Here is a 20,847-nt window from a genome sequence, read left to right as displayed (position 1 = left end):
CCCTATCTGAGCCTGTTATTTTTTATACTTTGCTTACAGCATCTTTTACTATGCCCCAATTTCTTACTTGAAAGACTTGACTACTTTCTCTCTTCCAACATGATTCTTGGATTTTGTGTCTTTAACTTATGACATTTGTGTCTTTCACTTGTGACATTAACTTTTGCAGACCTTTTCATTCTTTCCTCCTAAAATGTTTCCAGTATTTTTACTGTAGCTTTTACTTGGAAACTTAAGCAACGTCTTCAGAGAACCCAGGTTTTCTAGGTATTGTTATTACAGTGCGGCGAAGGCATCGGAACCCATTTACTAAATATCATTCGCCTGGGTGCTGTATCAAATGCTCTGCCAGGGAACAATGATGTGACATGTGTTCTCATCTTTTCCATTTAAAAATTTCCACTATGATCTTTCCTGTTCGAGTACTGTGGAGCTCACACAGGGAGAGGGTGGCCAGCTGGTGGCTCCGCACACTTGGAAGGAAGACCTGGACTGGTATTTTTGTTTAAAAACCAAATAAAGAAACAAGGCCATTGTAATTGTCCCTGATATTTACCCTCAGGAAAGATGCCAGGACTGAAGCATCCTGGAAACTGGCAGATGATGTCTTCAGCTCCTGCCATTTACCAGGGTTGAGACATAGTGATTTTTTTTTTCCCCCGTAGAGGAGAAGGCAGGCCACAGTGAGAAAGGGGTTCATTTTGCTGCTGCTGCTGGTGAGGTAGATCTAATTTAATGGTGAAAACAATTTGTGGCTCCAGTTTCTATTTTTAAGCGTACTCTTCAGAAGCATTAAAGTGTGTGGCAAATGAAAAAAAAAAGTTAAATCGTTTTAGTGTTATATTTGTGTGTGTGTGTGTGTGGTTTAGATAAATTTCCGTTGCCTCCTTTTGTCGGTAAGTATATGAAGCGCCTTTGGCCATGATGAGGATGAAGTGCCAGTTCCAGGAAGGTCCTGAGGAGGTGCAGACCAGTTGCAAGGCATCCAGCAGAATTATGATCCTCCATGCAGCCAGCGTGGAGCAGAAGACCCAGACTGAGGGTGGGAGGCGAACCCCTGGGGTTCAGGCCTCTGCTCACGGTGGGTGGGAAGGCGGGCCTGGCCTGTGCCTCTGCAGCTCTCCCTGGAGTGGAAGGCAGAGCACAGTCTCCCTTTTGCAGGTGGCAAAACAGAGGCCTAAAGAGGGCGAGTTTAAGCACCTCCATGAGACCACTCAGGCTAGAACTGAGGGCCTTACCAGCTTCTCAAGGAACTGGGGCTAAATCAGTATCAATTCCACTTTTTTAGGGAGCTTAAGAGTATTAGTTAATTTAGCTAAAATGATGGCATTTGTAAGCCAGTGCGTGGCTTGAGTCTTTGTGCTTTTTATTTTTTATTTATTTATTTTAAGATTTTATTTGTTCATGAGACAGAGAGAGAGAGGCAGAGACACAGGCAGAGGGAGAAGCAGGCTCCATGCAGGAAGCCCGACTCAGGACTCAATCCCGGGACTCCAGGATCACGCCCTGGGCCGAAGGCGGCGCCAAACCCCTCAGCCACCTGGGGTGCCCCTCTTTGTGCTTTTTCAAAAAGAGCTCACACAGGGGGCACCTGGGTGGCTCAGTGGTTGGGCATCTGCCTTTGGCTCAGGGCATGATCCCAGGGTCCTGGGATCGAGTCCCGCATCAGGCTCTCTGCATGGAGCCTGCTTCTCCCTCTGCCTGTGTCTCTGCCTCTCTCTCTCTGTGCCTCTCATGAATAAATAAATAAAACCTTAAAAAAAAATAAAGCTCTCACGCAGAAGAAAAATGTGTCCCATGACCGATGGATTGACATCTTTCAGGAAAAATACTCCACACCCCACCAAACCCTTGTCATGGTCCACAGGCGCTAACGCTGTTCTGGATCTCATGATCCTGTCTCCTTTTTCCTTTTCGCAGCTGCGGCAGCCTGGCTGCTTGTTCTGCAACCTGGCGGGGCCCTTCGTGTGTGCTTCGCCATCCTGGAAGTCTTCTAGATACGCCGTGATCTCCTGCTTGTGCTGTTCAGTTCTCAGCAAAGAGGCCTGTCCCAGGCACCCCATCCATCAAGGCCTACTCTTTCCCCTGCCTGCTTTGTCTTTGTTTCCAGCTCTAACCAACACCTGGCACGGATATGTTTACAGTCTCCCTCTCTCTCGCTGGCATGGGAGCTTCCTGGGGCAGAATGTGCTTTCCATTCCCCTCCATCTCCCCAGGGCCTGCCATGCGAGAGTGCTCACCACTTCTCTGGGGACCAGGCGGCCTGTGCTCTTTACTCCCTGCCCGCTCACGGATGTGTGACCTGCTCCCCGAGGCAGCCAGCAGGGCCAGGGGACATTGCCACTATACCTCACTACCTGCGGAAAGCAGTGCAAGGCGACTGTGCCACATACGGTGGTTGGCACCAGCTTGTAATTCAGGTTTCTGTGAAAGTGGAGTCTGTCTTCCCAGGGCTGGAGCTAACTAAGTTTAAACTGTGGATTGTTACTACTGTCAGTAGGGCTTGTTGCGAATGGGTGCTTGTGTGGCTCCCAAGAAACACACTTGGGCTTCAGGGGAGATGTCGATAGCTATGTCCGTTGACCCAGAGAAGTCATAGCTATGTCCATAGCTGTGTCCCTTGACCCAGAGAATTGGCTCAAGCTCCTCAATGGGCCAATTTGGGGAGATATCTCTGAGCAAGCAAGCCTTTTGGAACCCCTCAAATTCACCTCCCTGGGGAATCTCATAAATCTCAGAGCAACCTGACCATCAGCTAGTGCACCGTCAAGAAAGGAGAGCCAGGGAGTTTCTAATGGATGCCTTCTGCCTTACACGGCGAGAGAGAAAGATGTGCTGCTGGGCCAGCATGTTTCTCTGTCCTAACGGAAGAAGCCAAGCAGCCTGTGCCTGGGGCTGGTGGCCTCTGCAGGGGTCAGAGCATTCTGGGCACCATTCTTACCATTTGAGAATTGCCAGGGCCAGTAGAGGTGGAGCAGCCCGTACATTATTTCCATCATCTCTGATGTGTTATAATTTCCGTGACCCGGTCATGAGAAAAGCCCAAAGAACAATATCCCCGTGCGTCTGCCTCCATTTTGTGTGCAGTGGTATCTCAGGGAGTGATCTTTTGTTTTTGTGGGTAGCCACTAGGCAGGCTTATTCTTACTTTCACCCAGAAGTAATGTAATCAGCACCTCACAACAAATTGATTGGTGGTTTGTGTTGTGCATGATTGAGTGGTGATTAAAGCTTTGCACCAAGTCACTAATGCCCATGGACATGCAAACTTTTCTTTCAGCTGGGACAATGTTCATGTGATCATATTTTGGGAAATGGGAGAGCTTGTCAATTGTGCTTGGAGATTAAGTCCACTCTGGTAATCGAGACATGAATATCGAGATGCGTGGGCAGTTGAGAAAGAGAAATTAGCAGGTGGGGAAGTTAGGGGTTCATCTTGAGTCTACTGAATTTTTGTCTTTTTGAAAAGAATAAAAATTATTATGTAGAATTTTAAGACATAAAGGCAATAAGGAGGGGGCCTAATTTTAAAACAGCGAGGAGTAGATTAGGAACACAAACATAAAATTTCAAACTGAAAATTCTTCCACTCTCCTTTAATGGAGAGCGTGGGTACCTGGAAATCCGAGGCAAGAGAACCTTCTGTCTTCAGTCCTTGGGATTGACATGGGCAAACACTGTCAGAAACTTAGAAAGAGGCCAAAGTTATTAGCCAGAGGGTTCTCTGGTTAAGAAAATTTCAGTGATTTTTACTCCTCAGAGCCCAGGTTGCTGTTGATGTAGCATGGGTGAGAATTTCAACTTTCTTTTTTGGAGCAAAGTATAGCAAAAAACCCCCTCTGCATCCTATGCACTCTTGTTAACTTTTTTTTTTTTTTAACTTTTTCTTAATTATGAAATTAACTCTACCTGAAGAGGTGGCATGGTTTAAAAATGAAGTAGCATGATTCTTGCAACAAGCCAGAGTTAGAAATCCTTTTTTTTTTTATCTCATTTGTAAAAATTTTAACCTTGTTGAACTTAGATTTCCTCAGGTGTTAAGTGGGGCCTAATGTTGTCATGCAAGGTTATTGGTGGAATTAGAAGATTATTGGCATATAGTTATCAAAATAAGCTTCTAATATGGCTTAAATAAGCAGGATAGATGATGGTGGTGGTGATGGTGGTGGTGATGGTGGTGGTAGTGGTGGTGGTGGTGGTGGTGGTCATGGTGGTGGTGGTCATGGTAGTGGTGGTGATGGTGATGGTGGTAATGGTGGTGGTGATGGTGGTAGTGGTGGTGATTACCTAGATTTGGGAAGTTTCATTGTTTGCACAATAGCCTATCTACCTGGCAAAGGGAATTGTTCCTCACAGTGAAAAGCACACACGCAAGGAAAGCACAGAATAACTTGCATCTTGACCAAGTTCTGACTACAGCCTTGTTTATGGAACTGCCCACAGTACAGCTCAGTTATGAAAAGATGAGCAGAGCATTTCATTGGTTAGTGTAGGGAGATTCAGCCAAATGTGGAGTAATCACTTACCAAACCAAGAATAAAGAGAAGAGAATTTTCAAGTTGAAAGTAAAGAAGCATCTTTTATATATTACTCAGTAGCATCACTGGGGAAAATGTTTGCCATAAATGAATTTCTTAGATGGCAAAGCCATATCACCTTGCCAAGGAAGACACTTACCTGTTTCTGTTCAAATGATGTAAAAGAACACAATTGCCTACAACAAGTTTGGTCATATTGAGAATACCTTATATGAATCAGCTCTGTTCATTTCCTTCATTTGTCCAAAACCTCATGTCTTGTTACTGCCTGCTGCACCGAGTGATATTATCCATCTGATCTTTACAATGTCCATGGCGTCTCTCAAGCTACTTCTCCAGTGGCAGCATTCCATCAACCCCTCTCAACTGGGTTTGAGTTCTGGTACCTCCAGGCACTGGCTTCGAGATTTGGACAAGTCCTTGCACCTTGATGAGGTCAGTTTCCTCATCTATAAGATAGGGATACCTGCCAGTCATACGGATGTAGATATAGCTTCTTATTGCTGCTGTGACAATTTGCCGCAGACTTAGTGGACTAAGACCACACACATTTATCTTACAGTTCCAGTCAGAAATCCAGAAGTGGGTCTTGCAGGCTAAAATAAACATGTTGGCATGACTGTGTCCCTTCTAGGGGGTCTTGGGAGAACTTGTTCTTAGCTTTTTTAAGGTTCTAGAAATTTCCAGCATTCCTTAACTCACATCCTCCTGCAACAGCATCACTCTGAACCCTGCTTCCAGCATCCCGTCTCCTCTGATTCCGGTCTTCCTGCCTCTCTCTTATAAGGACTCTTGTGATTAAAATGGGCCACCTGGGTTATCCAGTGTAATAGCCCCATTTTAAGGCCCTTAATCTAATCACAGCTGCAGAGTCCCTTTTGCCATGTCAACTGCCATTCTTAGATCCCAGGGATTAGAACATGGATATCTTTAGGGGGCCATTAGTCTGTCCGAGTGCTGTGTACATCAATGATATGTTTTATAGTTTTACACACTCATGCATACAGTTTGTTCTTAGCTATATGCTCTGCACAAAAAACCATGCTGTCTTCCCACAGTCCCCTCATGTGTTTATGATCTGCCCTATTGAGGGCGCTGGCTCTGGATTATGTTCTCCTTCTGTCAACCTGCCTTTCTTGACTTCCTTCCTTCTACCTTGATGTTTTTGTTGAAACAAACTCATCCTTCAGAGCCCATGTCAAGTTGCATTTCCCCACGAATAAGTTCCCCGATGTCTTATATGAATGATCTCTATGAAGAAAAGTCCCTCTTAAAAAATAGCTTCATTGGTGAAGGTGTCAAGACTAAATGTGAACCAGGTATACAAGGCTGATTCATACCGGTGAATACCAGCCACATTTAGATATCCAGGTATCATAAAGGGTAAACTTCACTGTATAATGGGGTTGTTACTGACATTTCATATCAGTAGGGTATAGCTAGTTGGACCTAGTAAGAGGCTTTAGTGAGTGGATAGTCATTTTGTATAGATGATTATCGATTGCTTCCACTGCCTTTTCCTAACATTTTCTGTACTTCATTAAATAACTTTTCATGGAAAAATAGTGCACATATATGCACATAGTAAAATGGATAAAAAGTAACTCCTATCATTCTTAGGCCTCTTCCCAGAGGCAACAGTGTAACTTGCTTCTTGTCTCTTTCCAGAGATTGTGTGTGTGTGTGTGTGTGTGTCTGATGTGTGCACGTGTGTTATGCAAATAGGAACATAATAGACACTTTGCACCTTCACTTTCTGCACTTGACAGTATATCTTGGGGATAATTCTATATCAGCACACATAAATCTACTTGATTATTTTAAATGGCTGCTTAGTACTTCATTGTATTTTTAGATCGTAATTTACTTAACCAGTCCTCTATTATAGATATTTTGAATATTTCCAGTGATTTGCTATTTTAAACTTTGGATTTTTTTTTTTTTTAAGTAACTTGTGCACCCAGCATGGAGCTGGATCTCATGACCCTGAGATCAAGAGTCTCACATTCCACCCAACTGAGCCAGGCAGGTGCCACTTAAGCTTTTGATTTTTTTTTTTACCAGATTATTGATAGATTTCCTGTTTGTTTTTTTAATGTAGATATAGCCAATGTCCCTTTAATGTAGTAATTGCTATTATTATTATTATTATTTTTTTTTTTATGTAGGCTCCATGCCCAGGGTGGAGTCCAATGTGGGGCTTGAATTCATGACCCTGAGATCAAGACCTGAGCTGAAATCAGAAGTCAGACACTTAACCAACAGAGCCACCCAGGTGCCCCTAATGTAGTAATTATTATACTAATAAGGACTCTTTTTTTAATGTGAGACCTTGAAAAACTAATTAGAAAGGATATTGATGTGTGAGTTTGGCTGGCATGGAACTTGAAAGATTTTTCCTACAAGTTACCTTTTGATCCATCTGCCCTTAACCAAAATTAAAATAGATTTTAAAAAGTACTTAAAATCAGAGCTTTCCAGCAGGTCCCAAGGAGTAGGAAGCCTTGTGAGGGTGGGCCAGCTGGGATTATCTTAAAACAGCCACGCCAGCTTTGCTGTGAAGGTGTTGCCCATCATTTATGATGATGTCCACCAGCCTCTATAAAGGAATATGCATTTGGCATTAGGAGGACCTTGAATCTTTGTAGCTGTCACAGGAGCAGGAGGACATGAGAGCCTTCTAGTTCTGGTCCCTTACCATAATGGAGAGTGAAAAAGAGGGCCACACTGAAGAGCAACTTCTGTGGGGAGAATCTTTGTCAAACAGGAGATCTGTGTAGCCCACAACAAGATGTACCACCTGAGAAGTCTACACAGTCAACAAAGAAAAATGGAATATATACTGGATGTTCCAGTTTCATCTGAGTCATTGCCTTGTCGAGGAGCAAGATTTCCTGTCCCCGCAGAAGTCCTTCTAGCTGGACAAAGAATCAGATTGACATGTGATAGATTAACAAGAGAGAATATTTTTTTCCACTGAGAAAATAAAATGTATTAGGCATACATACAGGGAATCCACATAGACATGGGAATTCCAAAGAGGCAAAATGAGGTGTGTATGTCATTCTGAACAAAGGAGAAGGGGGTAGGAGTCTGGGACTTCAGAGGAAAAGAATGAACTTCACAGGGTGATGAGAGGAACAGATATTTGGTAAGTCAATGGTTGCCCTGCCATATAGATGGGTCACTCAGATAAAATTTATCTCTTTTAGTAACTCTTATTTTGGGAAAGACCCCCAATTTAGATTTGTCCATGTGATTAAGGGAGGGACAGAAGTTTCTCTTGAGACTGCAGGGTGTCAAATGCCTTCAGCTCAAAATAATCCACATGTCAAAGTGGCCCATTTGGGGGGGTGTAGGGCAGCTGTCCTGAACCCCTTCAACCTGTGTCATCCAAGTGAAATATACCCTTGCAACAAATACCCATGTGGCCCACACAGACACTTTATGTGCCTTTCAGTGTTACGAGCCTTTTAGCTGTGGCTATAGGAGACTTTGTAGTCTCAGAAGAACCGCATCTTTTGTCTTGTCACTGCCTCCGTGAACCAGGCTTCCATTAATGCTCCCTGTTGGTGAGCTAAGGAAAAATGACTGACGTAGTCGGGCTCCATATCAACCTTTCACAAGTGACTGGAAAAAGGGCAGAGATAAAATGTGAGGCCCTATCAGAGAAGTGAGGGGGAAAAAGTTGTGGTATTAAATGAAACTGGTGCCTTCAAATATGGTGGTGTGCATTCATTTGGAATTTATTTGTCTTCTGCATTTGGATCAGTGAAGCAATTAACAGCAAAGATGTAGTGCCACAGAAAAACCTTAAGAACCCAGAGATGTCACATGCAATGACTATGCCGGCATTTTGATGCCTTCCCCTGTGACAGGCATTGTCACCACCCAAACTGCTCCAGTGGTTTTAGACACAGGGACATATTCAGAATAAGAATTGATCTGGGCAAAAATCAGGCTAATGGTATGAATATTTAAGAACATTCCGTCATGGTTCTTGAAGCTATTAGGGAAACTTGCTAGTCATTGTGGGATTTACCAAGTCAAAGAGGAAAATGGGATTTCGGAGTGAAAAAAAAAAAATAGCTATTTTCAGTAGGAGCCTCCCTATTTGTATGCATAACTTACTAAAGTCAAGGATATGTCTCTAATTTGAACTGGTTGGTGAGGCGCGGGTCCAAATTAATAGGGGCCTAACTTATAGATTATTTTTTTAAGAAATGGAATTTTGATACATTTAGCTCAAGCATTAACATAAACTCACATATGGCTTTCTATGTAATTGCCAAGCAGAGGTTTTAGAGGACACACTCTAATGAATAGATGTTCTGTCTAAATGGGATACCAATTTTTGTGGGTGCGTATTTATTCTTGAAGCATGTGACGGCAAAACTTTTCCTTTTGCTTTGTTTTCTTTGTCCGCCTGGGCATGGCTTTCTTTAGTTCAGTGGGCTGAATTAGCACGACACAATGTCATCAGGGGTGTGTGGATTAGTGGGGATTTTAGACCGAAGATCTGACCAGCAAGAGTTAATGCCACTTCTGAAAATTGTCTAATTTCTCTAATGTCTGCCTGGAGAGTTGCTTAGACCATCTGACTCCGCTACTGTTTTTTATCTGTTTGGATCCTTTGGGGTCAGTAAGATTATTGTTAGAGTTAGCAGACAGGTGTTCTTATTTTAAGAATTGATTCTGGTCTGGAACAATAGGTCTAAAAGCCACCTGTCTGTTTTTTTCGATGCTCTAAAGTGAAAGATCACCAACTTCATTTTTCCTGTGCAGTTTTTTCCCCCACTTCTCCTCCCTTCAGCCGTTAATATTGTCCTGGTCTGACACTGAGGAAAATCGTATGCTTAGTGGAAAATACTATGCTTAGTGGAAAAGAACATTTTAATTTATAGCCTGAGGGCCGAGGGTAATGTCTGACAGCCCAGTCACATGGCACAGTGATGGTCATAGGCCAGAGATGATGGTGTTAATACAGTTAATAACACAATCAATCTGATTTGTATGTAGAATGATTAAAAAGAATGAGAAGGCAATGATCCAATAATAGCTGACTCTAAGCTAATAGGGCAGATCATTTCAGCACCATCTGATTATTTCTTGGTCTAATTTGGGATGGATATAATTTTACTGAGTGATTGGTTTAGTGAACTGTCATGAATCAAAGAGGCAACTCTGGAATTCTGATTCTTGTTGAAAATCAGAGGCATCTTTTTCTAAGGTGTCACCAGTTCAATTGGATGGACATTGGTGGAACATCTAAAATGTGCAAGTCACTATAGGTTGTTGGAGGCTACATGTGTGTTTTGTGATTAAATTGCTATTGTATGAGAAAAGAATTTGTTTTTAAACTATATGCGCTTAAAGTAGCCAGCATATGCACTATTCTTTTTTTATTATTAAAATCTTTTATTTATTTATTCATGAGAGACACAGAGAGAGAGAGAGGCAGAGACACAGGCAGAGGGAGAAGCAGATCCCATGCAGGGATCCCAATGTGGGACTCGATCTCAGGACTCCAGGACCACGCCAAACTGCTGAGCCACCCAGGGATCCCTACTATCCTTTTTAAATACTATCTCATGTATGTTCTTAACAACCTCAGGTTAAAGATCATTAGAAATTGGGAAAGCAGAATTCATAGATCCTTGTTTTTGCTTTTTATGGCAATAATTGGTAGTGAGTAGGTGGGTTAGCCAGCATAGCTCTGGGCGTGGCTTAGCTCTGAGTTCTGGTCCCCTTTATCATGGAGGGCCCCCCCAGTGCTGCCTGAAATCGCAGATAATACCAAATGCTGCACAACAATGTTTTTGCCTATATATGCATGCCTATGATTAAGTGTAATTTATAAATTAGGCACAGTAAGAGATGAGTCAACAGTAACCATAAAATAGAACAATTGAAACATATACTGTAATGAAAGTTACAAGAGTATAGTCTTTCCCAAAATACCTTGCTGTACTCATCCTTGTGATGATGTGAGATGATAAAATGCATATGTGATGAGATGGAGTAGGTGAATGATGTAGGCATTGTGACAGAGCGTGAGGCTTAGAAGAGAACCATCTGCTTCCAGGGCTTGGTTGGCTGTGGGTCAATGAAACTGGGAGTGAACCCAGGGTTAGAGGGTCTATTGTCTACAGAAGCAGTTATGGAGGTGAGGTGACTTTTTTTGAATGTCTCTGTGACTTTTTTTTTTTTTTTTTTAACAAAGGGCAGGTAAAGTCTATCTGTAGTTCACAAAACCATAACTGTTGCATTTTTAGGAAACTCAGGAATGTAAGGAATTCCCAGATCCCAGCCTTATTTTCTGTGTCCTTCCATTGGTCCATTGGAAGGGAATCTTTTTCCCTCAGGGAGGAATGGGTACCTCCAGTAAAGTACTCAGGGTAGTGCTTTATAGCATGCAGAGTCTAAGGCATGGATGGTCCACCATTAGGACAGTAGGATTCCCTTCTCACAGCTGACTAGATAAAGCAAAAAGAAACAACCTTTTCCAGAGCCATGATTTACGAAGTTAAAAGCAGAAGTAGCTGTTTAGAATTCTTTAGTCAGCGTAGAAAATGTGACCTTTCCCCAAATCTTGGAAATTCAGCTAGCAAAACATCGTTTATTTCCTCCCGGGTACCTGGCTTACAATCAGCGTAAGCTGCCTCTAGGTGATGAGATTTGATTTTCTTTGAAATGTGAAAGAGAAAGAGGAAGGATTCAACTCTTGTAATTTGTACAGTTTTATCTTCAGGAGCTGGAAATATGTAGCATTTCAAGAATAACTTTTTGTTTGACCTTTCAGTAATTTGTCACAGAGATTTAATTTAGATGGAAAATTGGTGTTTTGGTTTTGTAAATTTTAAATGGAAAGTTAGTGTTCTTTAAAAATCAAATAAATATGTTTTTACAAGTCAAAGAAATGCAATCTTTGAAACACCAAGATTTTTATTTCTCCTAGGCTTTTCCAAAGTCCTTCCAACCATCTAAAAATCTGCCCCTCTCCTCTTTCCTACCAAATTTGACTTACTTAACCAGGATGAAGGTTTATGGGAGAGAGATCATCATATTACAATGTCACAAATTTAATATTTTCCCCAGGCAGGTCAAACAGTGATCTTGGGGTTCTTCAGCTGGAGAATATCTCTCAAGTGTTCAGGCATACAAATGCATGGTCTAAAATCTATCCAGAAAGCCTCAAAGAATTTTTTTTAAATTTTTATTTATTTATGATAGTCACAGAGAGAGAGAGAGACAGAGAGGCAGAGACACAGGCAGAGGGAGAAGCAGGCTCCATGCACCGGGAGCCCAACGTGGGATTCGATCCCAGGTCTCCAGGATTGCGCCCCGGGCCAAAGGCAGGCGCCAAACCGCTGCGCCACCCAGGGATCCCCCTCAAAGAATTTTTATGCTTCAAGGGAAACCTTTGTGGTTCTTTCTGCACACACTTGCATAGAAATGTGGAGAAAAATGTTGTGAAGGAGGACCAGATTATTTTCCTCAACACGCAATGGAAGGTCATTAGTGGATGTCATTTATTTTGTGGGTCTACCATACAGGGAAGCTGTAGAAAGCCAGAGGAGACACAGAGCCTCAAGTGATGAGGATCATCAGCACTGCCTTGGGCACCAGTTGGTGCCAGTATTGTTAGACCTGGAGACACAGAGAGTGGCTTAGGACGCCTGCTGTCACGGAGACAAGCACATCAAGGCCCACGGTGGAACGTGTAAGTGGGTAATGCAGGGATCGCCAGCCGTAGGAGTCCCAGAAAGAGGTCCTCATTCTGTTTGGGTGGGAAGGCAATTGAGAAAGCCTTCAAAGAGAGGAGAAGTAGACCAACTGGGTCCTTTAAAATACAAATGGAATTTTGCAAAGCAGAAAGAAAAAGGAATGGCGTTCAAAGGAAGTGGGGAGGTGGACAGGACTCAAGCAAGGCCAGGGGTATGAAAGGGCATGGGCGTGTTTGGGAAGCAGCCAGGTGACTGATGTGGTGGGTGGAGGCCTTGTGTGTATGGCGGGGGTGTGTTTGCGCTGGGGAAGGTTGGCTCCAGAGCGGATGAGCCTGCAAAGCTGGGGTCAGCTTGAGGAGCACTTTGAGCGCCGCAGATGCCTTGCAAAGGAGTTTCAACTTGATGTTGTAGACACGAAACCTCAGGGGTTTTTTTGGGGGGGGGTTGGGGGGCAGCAACATAACCAGATCTTGGCTTTAGAAAAGTATCACTGGTAGCAGGTAGGAGCAAGCAGGTGGGAAGTGGGCTGGGGGGGCCAAGGGGCCAAGAGGATCCTGAAAGCAGTGCAGGGTGAGATAACCAGACCCAGAGTCAGCGCAGTAGGGCTGGACAGAGGGCATCTGAGAGCTTTGGTGGGAGCCCGAGCATACTTGGTGATGGAGATGAGCCAGGGAGGAGCGAAGTAGATGGGTTCCGGGCTGCGCTATCGAATTGGTAGAAATGAGAGAACAGAGAAGGAACTTTGGGGATAAAGATACTGTTTCTTACTTTGTTTCTGGTGCTCTTCAGAGGCGGTCGGGACATTCAGCCAGGAGGCCCTCGAAAGCAGCTGGAGAGATGAGGTTGCACGTGAGCCAGGTTAAAATTCAGGTGAAGGTGAGGGGGCCACGAGGGGACAGGGGGCTGAAACTGGAAAGAAGAGATTTTCTAGGGGGCAGGTGTGTGGGGTGGGATGGAGGGAGAGCCAAGGATGCAGCCTGGAGTGGGGGCATTGCCGCTTTAGGGGAGGAAGAGGAACAGGTGGAGGTGGAGACACAATGGGACACAAGGGAGATGGTGAAAACTGTGTCGTAGATCCAAGAAGAAGTGAGTTTTAGGAAGGGGCCCACACGAGAACCCAGGGGGATGAGCAGCAAGAAGCCATTGGATCTGAGCTGTTGGGAAGCCGCCCCTCCCCTGGGGCCCAGATCACCTGGTTCCAGGCAAGTGGTGGTGGGGGGTGGGGGGTGGGGGGAGACTGCAGACAGCAGGGGGCCCTGGAGGCCCTGGGCCCCGAAGAAGCCGACTGTCATTTCAAGACACAGGTGCACTCAATCCGGCTGCAAGTCTCTACTGTTCTGTTTTGAAGGTGCAGCTGATGGAAGAACCTCCTATGATCTCTCCTTATTTTTATTTTATTTTATTTTATTTTATTTATTTTATTTTATTATTTTATTTTATTTATTTTATATTTTATTTTATTTATTTATTTTATTTTATTTATTTTATTTTATTTTATTTTATTTTATTTTATTTTATTTTATTTTATTTATTTTATTTATCTTTCCTTATTTTTAAAGCTCTGTTACTCTCTGTCCCCTGCTTGTGTTCCTAGGAATTTGTTTCATTGGGTTGTCTGAAACCTTTAAGGACTTTCGGATCACTTTTCCTGCCGGCTTCCTTCCTGCCACCAGCCCCCTCCCCGCCCGCCTCCTCTCCCTCCAACACCTCCCCCCCACAGCCCAGACACACACATCACTTTGTTGTGCAATTACCTTGAAAGTGCCCAAACTCTTCATTCATGTGTTTCTGCTTCTGATGGTTTTAATTAGCTTTCCTGCAACGGGGGAAGTGTCTTCAAGTGATTTCTATTTATTGCAGGAACAATAACAATTTATGCTAATCTTACATCCCCTAAAAGACCAGAGAGCTTTGTCTTTGGGAAGCTTGAAGAAGGTAAATACACACTGCTTGCTTAAATGAGGAGGCCGCGAGGTGGATTCGCACACTCTGGGAGGGTTGGCAGGTCACGCAAAGAGGGGCAGGGTGACCCTCCATGGCTGTCACCCTCCGTGCTTGAGAGGCAGGCTTTCTGCCAGCAGCGCGCATCAGCCCAGCATAGTGTATGGAAAAGGACATCGGACGGGTTGGGAAACCTAAATTTTCTTTTCTGAACTTCCTGCCTGTGCGACTGGGACCTCAGTTTTTTCATCTGCAGAGTGGAGGTGGCAGTCACGCCCTGTACACTTCTTTTTTCTTTTTTTTTTTTAAAGATTTTATTTATTTATTCATGAGAGACACAGGAGAGAGGCAGAGACACAGGCAGAGGGAGAAGCAGGCTCCATGCAGGGGAGCCCGATGTGGGACTCGATCCCGGGACCCCAGGATCACATCCTGAGCCAAAGGCAGATGCTCAACTGCTGAGCCACCCAGACATCCCGCCCTGTACACTTCTTGAGGTTGCTGTGAGCATGGGACTCGTTGACATGTGCCAGGCGCTCTGGGAGTGTCAAGGGGAACACAGCCCCTGCTGTTTTTTATTTCTTTCTCCTTTAGGAAGGTAGTGAGAGAAAAGGATTGTTGAATTTTTTCTGCACATCCATCCCCAGGTGATTGCCATGGATAGAACCAGGATGACTTTTAATTCTTTCTTACAGTAAAACATACATAAAGTAAAATGTGTCACTCTAACCATTTTTTAAGAGTGAAGCGTAGTGGCGTTAAGTCAATTTGCACTGTTATATACCATCACCACCATCCATCTCAGATGTTTTTTATCTTCCCAAAGGGAAACCCTGTCTCCCTTAAACGTGGACTCTCCATTCTCTGCTCCCCCAAATCCGGCAGCCGCTGTCTCTCTTTCTGCGTATGAATTTGACTACTCAGGGTCCTTTGTATAAGTGGGATCATACAGTATTTGTCCTTTTGATTCTGGCCTAAACAGTATCATGTCTTCAGGGTTCATCCATGTTGCAGCAGGTACTAGAATTCCATCCTTTTTTATGGCTGAATAAGAGTCCATTGTGTGGGTAGACCGCATCTTGTTTATCCATCCATCCACTAATGCATATCTGGGCCGTTTCCACCCCTTGGCTGCTGTTGTGAATAATGCGGCCACGAGCATGGGTGCACAGATATCTGTTCCCGTCTCTGCTGTCGATTCTTTTGGTAGCTTGCTCAGGAATGGGATTGCAGACTGAGTTTCAGCCTGAGAGGATGGGACTGTGTAGCCTTGGCTGGGTGACTTTGCTGGGGAACTGTGGATGGAAACTCCTGGAGGCATGGCGGGCGTGCTTGGCCATTGGGGGCCTGCCTTGTGTCCTTTCATAGGTAACTTGGGGTCAAGCCCCAGCCTCTTCTGAAGCCCCTTATGTATTTATGTCCCACCACCCTGTCCTCACCCAGGGTTGCAGATAGTCCATCCCTCATGAAGTCAGGGACAAAGGCAGAGAGCCCTTGATCCAGCAGCACTACTCACCTTGACCTCTGCTCCCTGCAGCAGCCCACCAGCCCTGGCTCCCATGGAGAACCAAGTCCCCTCCTTCTTCTGTTGTGGGTCCAGGGGTCAATTCACACAGAAGCTTCACTTCCCACTCTGTTTTCCAGGCAGGGAATGATCCACAGGATAAAGGGGCGTTTTCTCCCATAAGCTCTTGATAGCTACCACTAAGCAGAGTACCTCTTCTGCATTGACCATAGTCTGTTACTCTCCATGCAGATTCTGGAGAGGAAGGAGCATGGTGGGTGTGGAGGGGGCAGGGGGCAGCTGAGAGGTCTAGCAGGTCCCAGCCCAAACTCTGGCAGCTTGGTTACTGCTGCTAAAGAGCTTCCTTCTGGAAAATGGGGATAGTAAACCCAACAGACTTAGAAGAGAAACCACTGTGGTGTCATTAGCGTCAGGGACTCAGGTGGCAAATAGGGACGCTGGAAACAAATGCATGGAATCCCTGGCATAAAATCACCCATGGGGCTAGAATCCTGGTCTTTCCTCCCTGATTTTTCTCATCTCTTATTCTTATACTCTTCTTCTACCTCCTGGAGGGGAGCGAAAGGGAGCATATGCACAGGTATCCCTGATTTTGTCCATCTCAGACCCTTTCCCGTGAAGTGATTCCATGTCAGTCCATCCCGGAGATAGAGGTGAGGAGGAGAGACAGCTGGGTTTGGGGGGATTCCTTCAAGTTGTCAAGAATTGGTTTCCTTGGGCGAAATCTGTTGGTGGTGATCAAGTAAGTGTCCCTGGGAATGTCTGAGTCTATTTATCCCTCTGTGATAAATCTATTGTGGGTTTTCTTTTTGTATTTATAGTTCATAATCGTCATTCTGGTTGGTTCTAGAATATTACTGTCTATGTGAGGCATGTGATACTGTGAGGGAAAATCCTGCTCGACCGTGATTTGTGGACTTGGGCAGAAGATCTTTGTTCCAGTAGTTTCCATTTGGTTCTTTGGTGGAATGTCTGTTTTCTGCCCCTCGGGTTTTATATAATTAGATACAGACATGGAGGTAGCTGAACTTCTTCTCTCGAGTTTATGTTCCAGAAGGAACGCTGTCTGAAGATTCATGGTTAATTGCACTAAGTAGAGTGAACTCCTCTCACTGGAAGAGATTTTGAAGAATATATGTATATTTATATGTTCTTTGGTCTGTGATAGATGTGTACCCTTGTCAGATGGATAAGGAGAGGGAGACAAAAGTACATTTTCCTTGCTTAAGCATCTTTTTGATGTTGAAGAAAAGAGCCCGGAGGCCCTGGGATTGGAACGACCTTGGTCCTTCTAGTGGTTTCTTTTGATGCAGGAGGGTTTGTCTCTAATTATAACTGGGTAGAAGTCACGTGTGGTGTCTCTCTGAGGAAAGAATTGCTGCTCCTTGAAGTCTAGAGACAGGGAATGACTCAGTGGACCGTGGCTTTTCCTTGGCCTGCATACACAGAGCTCAAGTTACTGGGGCCCCGAGTGGGCAATGGAGAAGCCTACTTCTGTCTCAGTCCTTAGGGGAGTTCTGCACCCCCAGCCCGAGTGTGGCACCCAGGCACTGCCTGCTGGCAGAGAGAGGAGGTGACAGGACTGGGGGACATGGTGGTTCCTGAGGGGCTGGCTCTGGGGCTCACTGACCACAGTGGTCTTCTCTGGAAAAATGAACTCTCTGACTCCAAATGTCCTGGTCATACTTTCAGTTTGTGGCTCTGCCTTTGCAGAGTTCAGTTTACATTTTCAGGCAGAAAAGTCTCCCCAAATCAAGGCATCATGATTTTGTTTGTTTGAAAAGACAACTTATTGAAAACTTGCGTGTCCCTACCAATTAATTAACCCCGTGTCAATACCACGTGTCGCACCAACTCACACTTCAATCACATTCTTACGTATCTGTGAGAATTAATTAATGTTTGCTGCATGCTCCGAAATTTCCTTGGAGTGGAGGGGCCTGTGAGGAATCTAGAAATTTTAGCATCACTTTCTCATTTACTTGGGGTGGGGTACTGGCAACGGAGATGGACAGGTACTTTCTTTTTAGGAACCATTCTGTTTGCTCCAAAATAACTGCCACTGCATTGGTCTGTAGGGTGGCAGGTGGCACTGGGAGCCGGCCAAACCCAGGGCGATATCCATGTGTCCCCTTGCATGAGGGCATCCTTGTGTGTGTGTACTTGTTTGCATAAAGAAGTCCAATGGGGAGTGATGTTGGCTAAAAACGTAATAGTAATGCTGGCGATTATTGTTATTTTTCCTTAAACCTTGGTAATGGGATTGGAGGAGCCACTGGGGAACCCCTAATTCCTGAATCTAAGCCGCCTCTTTTTCTCCCTCTTTGTTCACAGCGGGGCGTTTTCTGAAGTGGTCTTAGCCGAAGAGAAGGCAAGTGGAAGACTCTTTGCTGTCAAGTGCATTCCGAAGAAGGCGCTGAAGGGCAAGGAGAGCAGCATAGAGAACGAGATAGCGGTTCTGAGAAAGTAAGTGCCCCCGGGGGATGGCCCTCCCCGCCCCCCCCCACCTGTCCCACCACCTTCTGATGTTTGGGTCTCCATCCAGGGGAAGGAGAGATTGCCAGGAGCTGGGCGCCTGGAGGTCAAAGAGGCCAATCCGAATGCTGGAGGGGGTGGGTGCTGTTACCTAACTGATGTTCTTCGGATGCATTCAGAGCATTTTGCATATATACATATTTGTATATTTAAAATCTCACAACCTTGGTGGCAGTTGTTGGAGTTACTATTTCCAAAGAACACAGCGGTCAGGGAGACTTGGCTTTGAACTCATTGTAGCTCGGTGACCTTGGGCTGGTCACTCAACTCAGGGCCTTCTCCATGAGCTGGAGTAAGGGAGGTGGTGCTTAACAAGTGTCTCTAGAGCATTTTCAACAGGGTAGCTGGTGCCATCCGGCCCTGCTGTTAGTACTATTTCTGTTTCCTTGTTGTTGTCTTTATTTTACAAGAAGCGGATGAAGCTCAAAATAAAGTCACTTGTCCAATGCCTCGTGGCTTGCGTGTGGCAGAGCCTGGAGTGCCAACGCCACCGGAGTCACACTCTTTAATGGGTCTTCTACTTCCTGCCACACACATGGCACCTGGCACCCAGCAAGTTCCACCGAGTTCCACTGTTCATGTGCTTCCCTTCTTCGTTGGGTCTTAATTTTGTTCCCCAGACCAAAATCTGGCCTCTAGCATAATGGCACACACACAACCATTCTGATGTGGCTGGATCCACCCAAAAGATGATGTCTTATTGGTGTGCTGTCTAGCCTGTTCCCCACATCATCACAATCAAGCCATTTCTCCACGTCTCACAGATTTGGAGGAAGAAACTCTTAAGCGGTATCTGCTTTTGCATGTTGGGAGAGTGTATCTGAGCCTTATGCTATGAGATTCTTAAGAGCTTCTATTAATAAAGGATATTAGAAATATCCTTGAAATTTTGGGGGTTTGGAGTCAGCACACAGCAGGAATCTGTGTACAGATAAGCAAAGCAGTGTGGAAACAGGCCTTCTAGGGGCTCAAAACAAAATGTTACATGCTCACATTCTTTCTGAATAATCAGCGTCTCCCTCTTGTCTCTCTGGGACCAGCGGTGGCTGCTGAAGGATGCTGTGTTGCCATTGGTACAAACCCAAGGCCACCAAAGTGGTCAGGATGGTCTGTCCTGTTCTGCATTATATGTGATCGGTGTTCCGGAACAAATAGGTCTCGACAGCTTTTTAGCGGAAGGGTTTTCACTTATTTGTTTGGTTGTTTGGTTGGTTTCTAGGTTCTCTGGATTGTGTACTAGGGACCCAAAGAGTTTCAGATTGTCCTGGGGAGGATTGTATGAAATGATCCTATGGAAAAGAAATTGGGCAAACAAATTACTCTTAAGTACATTAGCATCAAGCAGGAAAACACTAGGTTAATGAAACATTTATTTAAATTGCTCATTTTCCAATATGAAGTCAGCCCTTGGGGAAGAGGGTGTTTGCAGGGTATGGCAGCCACGTTGCAGGTACTTGACATTTCAGTTGGAATTCTGGGTGCGCCTAGAACCTTCCAGAGCTTTTACCTTGTTTGGGCACAGGGGCTGCCCACTGCTGAATTGGGAATGGCACCTTTATATTTAGATGACTCCCTCGTAGGCTTAGAAGAAGCCACAAAGCCAGGGAAGTCTGTTTTTATTCTCAGAGTTATTCTGTATCTGCATGGGCAGGGGTCACAGATAGAGATTTCCTAAGCCAGTCTCGCTTTAGGCCGTGCTCATTCTGCTTTAATTAGTGTCTCAACCCTGTGCCTGAGTCAATAATCACTTCCAGGGAGAGGGCTTTGAACTGGAGGGAGGGCCGGAATTTGGAATAACTCATTTGGTCATTTCTCACCATCTGCTGTTGAAGGGCCTTGATGTGTGACCCTTATTTCAGGAATAAAGAACAAAGAAATAATTTCTCAAGGGATAAGAAGGTGATAAATCTCCTGTGCTGATTTATTTATTTATTTTTGGTCCCCTGCAAATGACTTCCAAGGGGGAATAAGAGACGGGCCCACGTCATAAGCAGCTGAAAGCAAAGTGTGTGAGTGGTAAAGAAAGCAGTTTTGGAACTGTTGGAATGCCACCATCGCAACAATCCAGCGATAAACATTCAGTGTAATAACCAATATTTATGAAACTCCTGTGCGTCAGGTGGCACTGCTAGGCACCGAGGTTGGAAAGATAAGAGATGCAGTTCTTGCCTTCCAGGAGCTTATTGTTGTGTTAAAAATAAGGGTGATAATGATGTAGATGCCATGACAGGAGACTGACCAGGAGCTCAAGGTGTGGGCTGCCCAGCTCTTCTTTTGGGGAGCGGTGTGAGCAAAGGTTTCATGGAGGAGGTGGGTCCAGACAAGGAGTGTATTTTGCTTGGGAGGGCGGCAGAAAGACAGAGGGATATTCCAACCAGAAGGGAGCCGCCCCCACAGAGGTAAGAGGATGGAAGGCAGGTTGGTGTGCTGGGAACTGCACGTGGCTCATGTGACTGGGGCAGAGGGTTCGAGGTGACACACGGAGGCCTGAGTTTGGAGAGGTTGGATTGGAGATTGGATCACATACCCTGCTTTGGACTTTGAACATCATTCCGTAGACAGTGGGTGTAGCCACTGAAGG

General features: G+C 44.9%; 1 protein-coding gene across 2 annotated transcripts in view; it reads left to right on the top strand.

The window, feature by feature from the left end:
- The window catches only part of CAMK1D (calcium/calmodulin dependent protein kinase ID), a 431,996-nt gene that overhangs the window by 136,525 nt on the left and 274,624 nt on the right, over positions 1-20,847 (top strand). For both annotated transcript variants that reach the window (XM_025445547.3, XM_025445546.3), the window contains exon 2: positions 18,066-18,197. In XM_025445547.3, coding sequence (XP_025301332.1) covers positions 18,066-18,197 — 132 coding nt within the window. The remainder of the gene's footprint in view (positions 1-18,065; positions 18,198-20,847) is intronic.

This window comes from Canis lupus, chromosome 2 (assembly GCF_003254725.2).
Source record: "Canis lupus dingo isolate Sandy chromosome 2, ASM325472v2, whole genome shotgun sequence".
Taxonomy (NCBI): Eukaryota; Metazoa; Chordata; class Mammalia; order Carnivora; family Canidae; genus Canis; species Canis lupus.
Note: the sequence above shows the minus strand (reverse complement) of the source record. Positions and strands in the feature narration are given on the sequence as shown.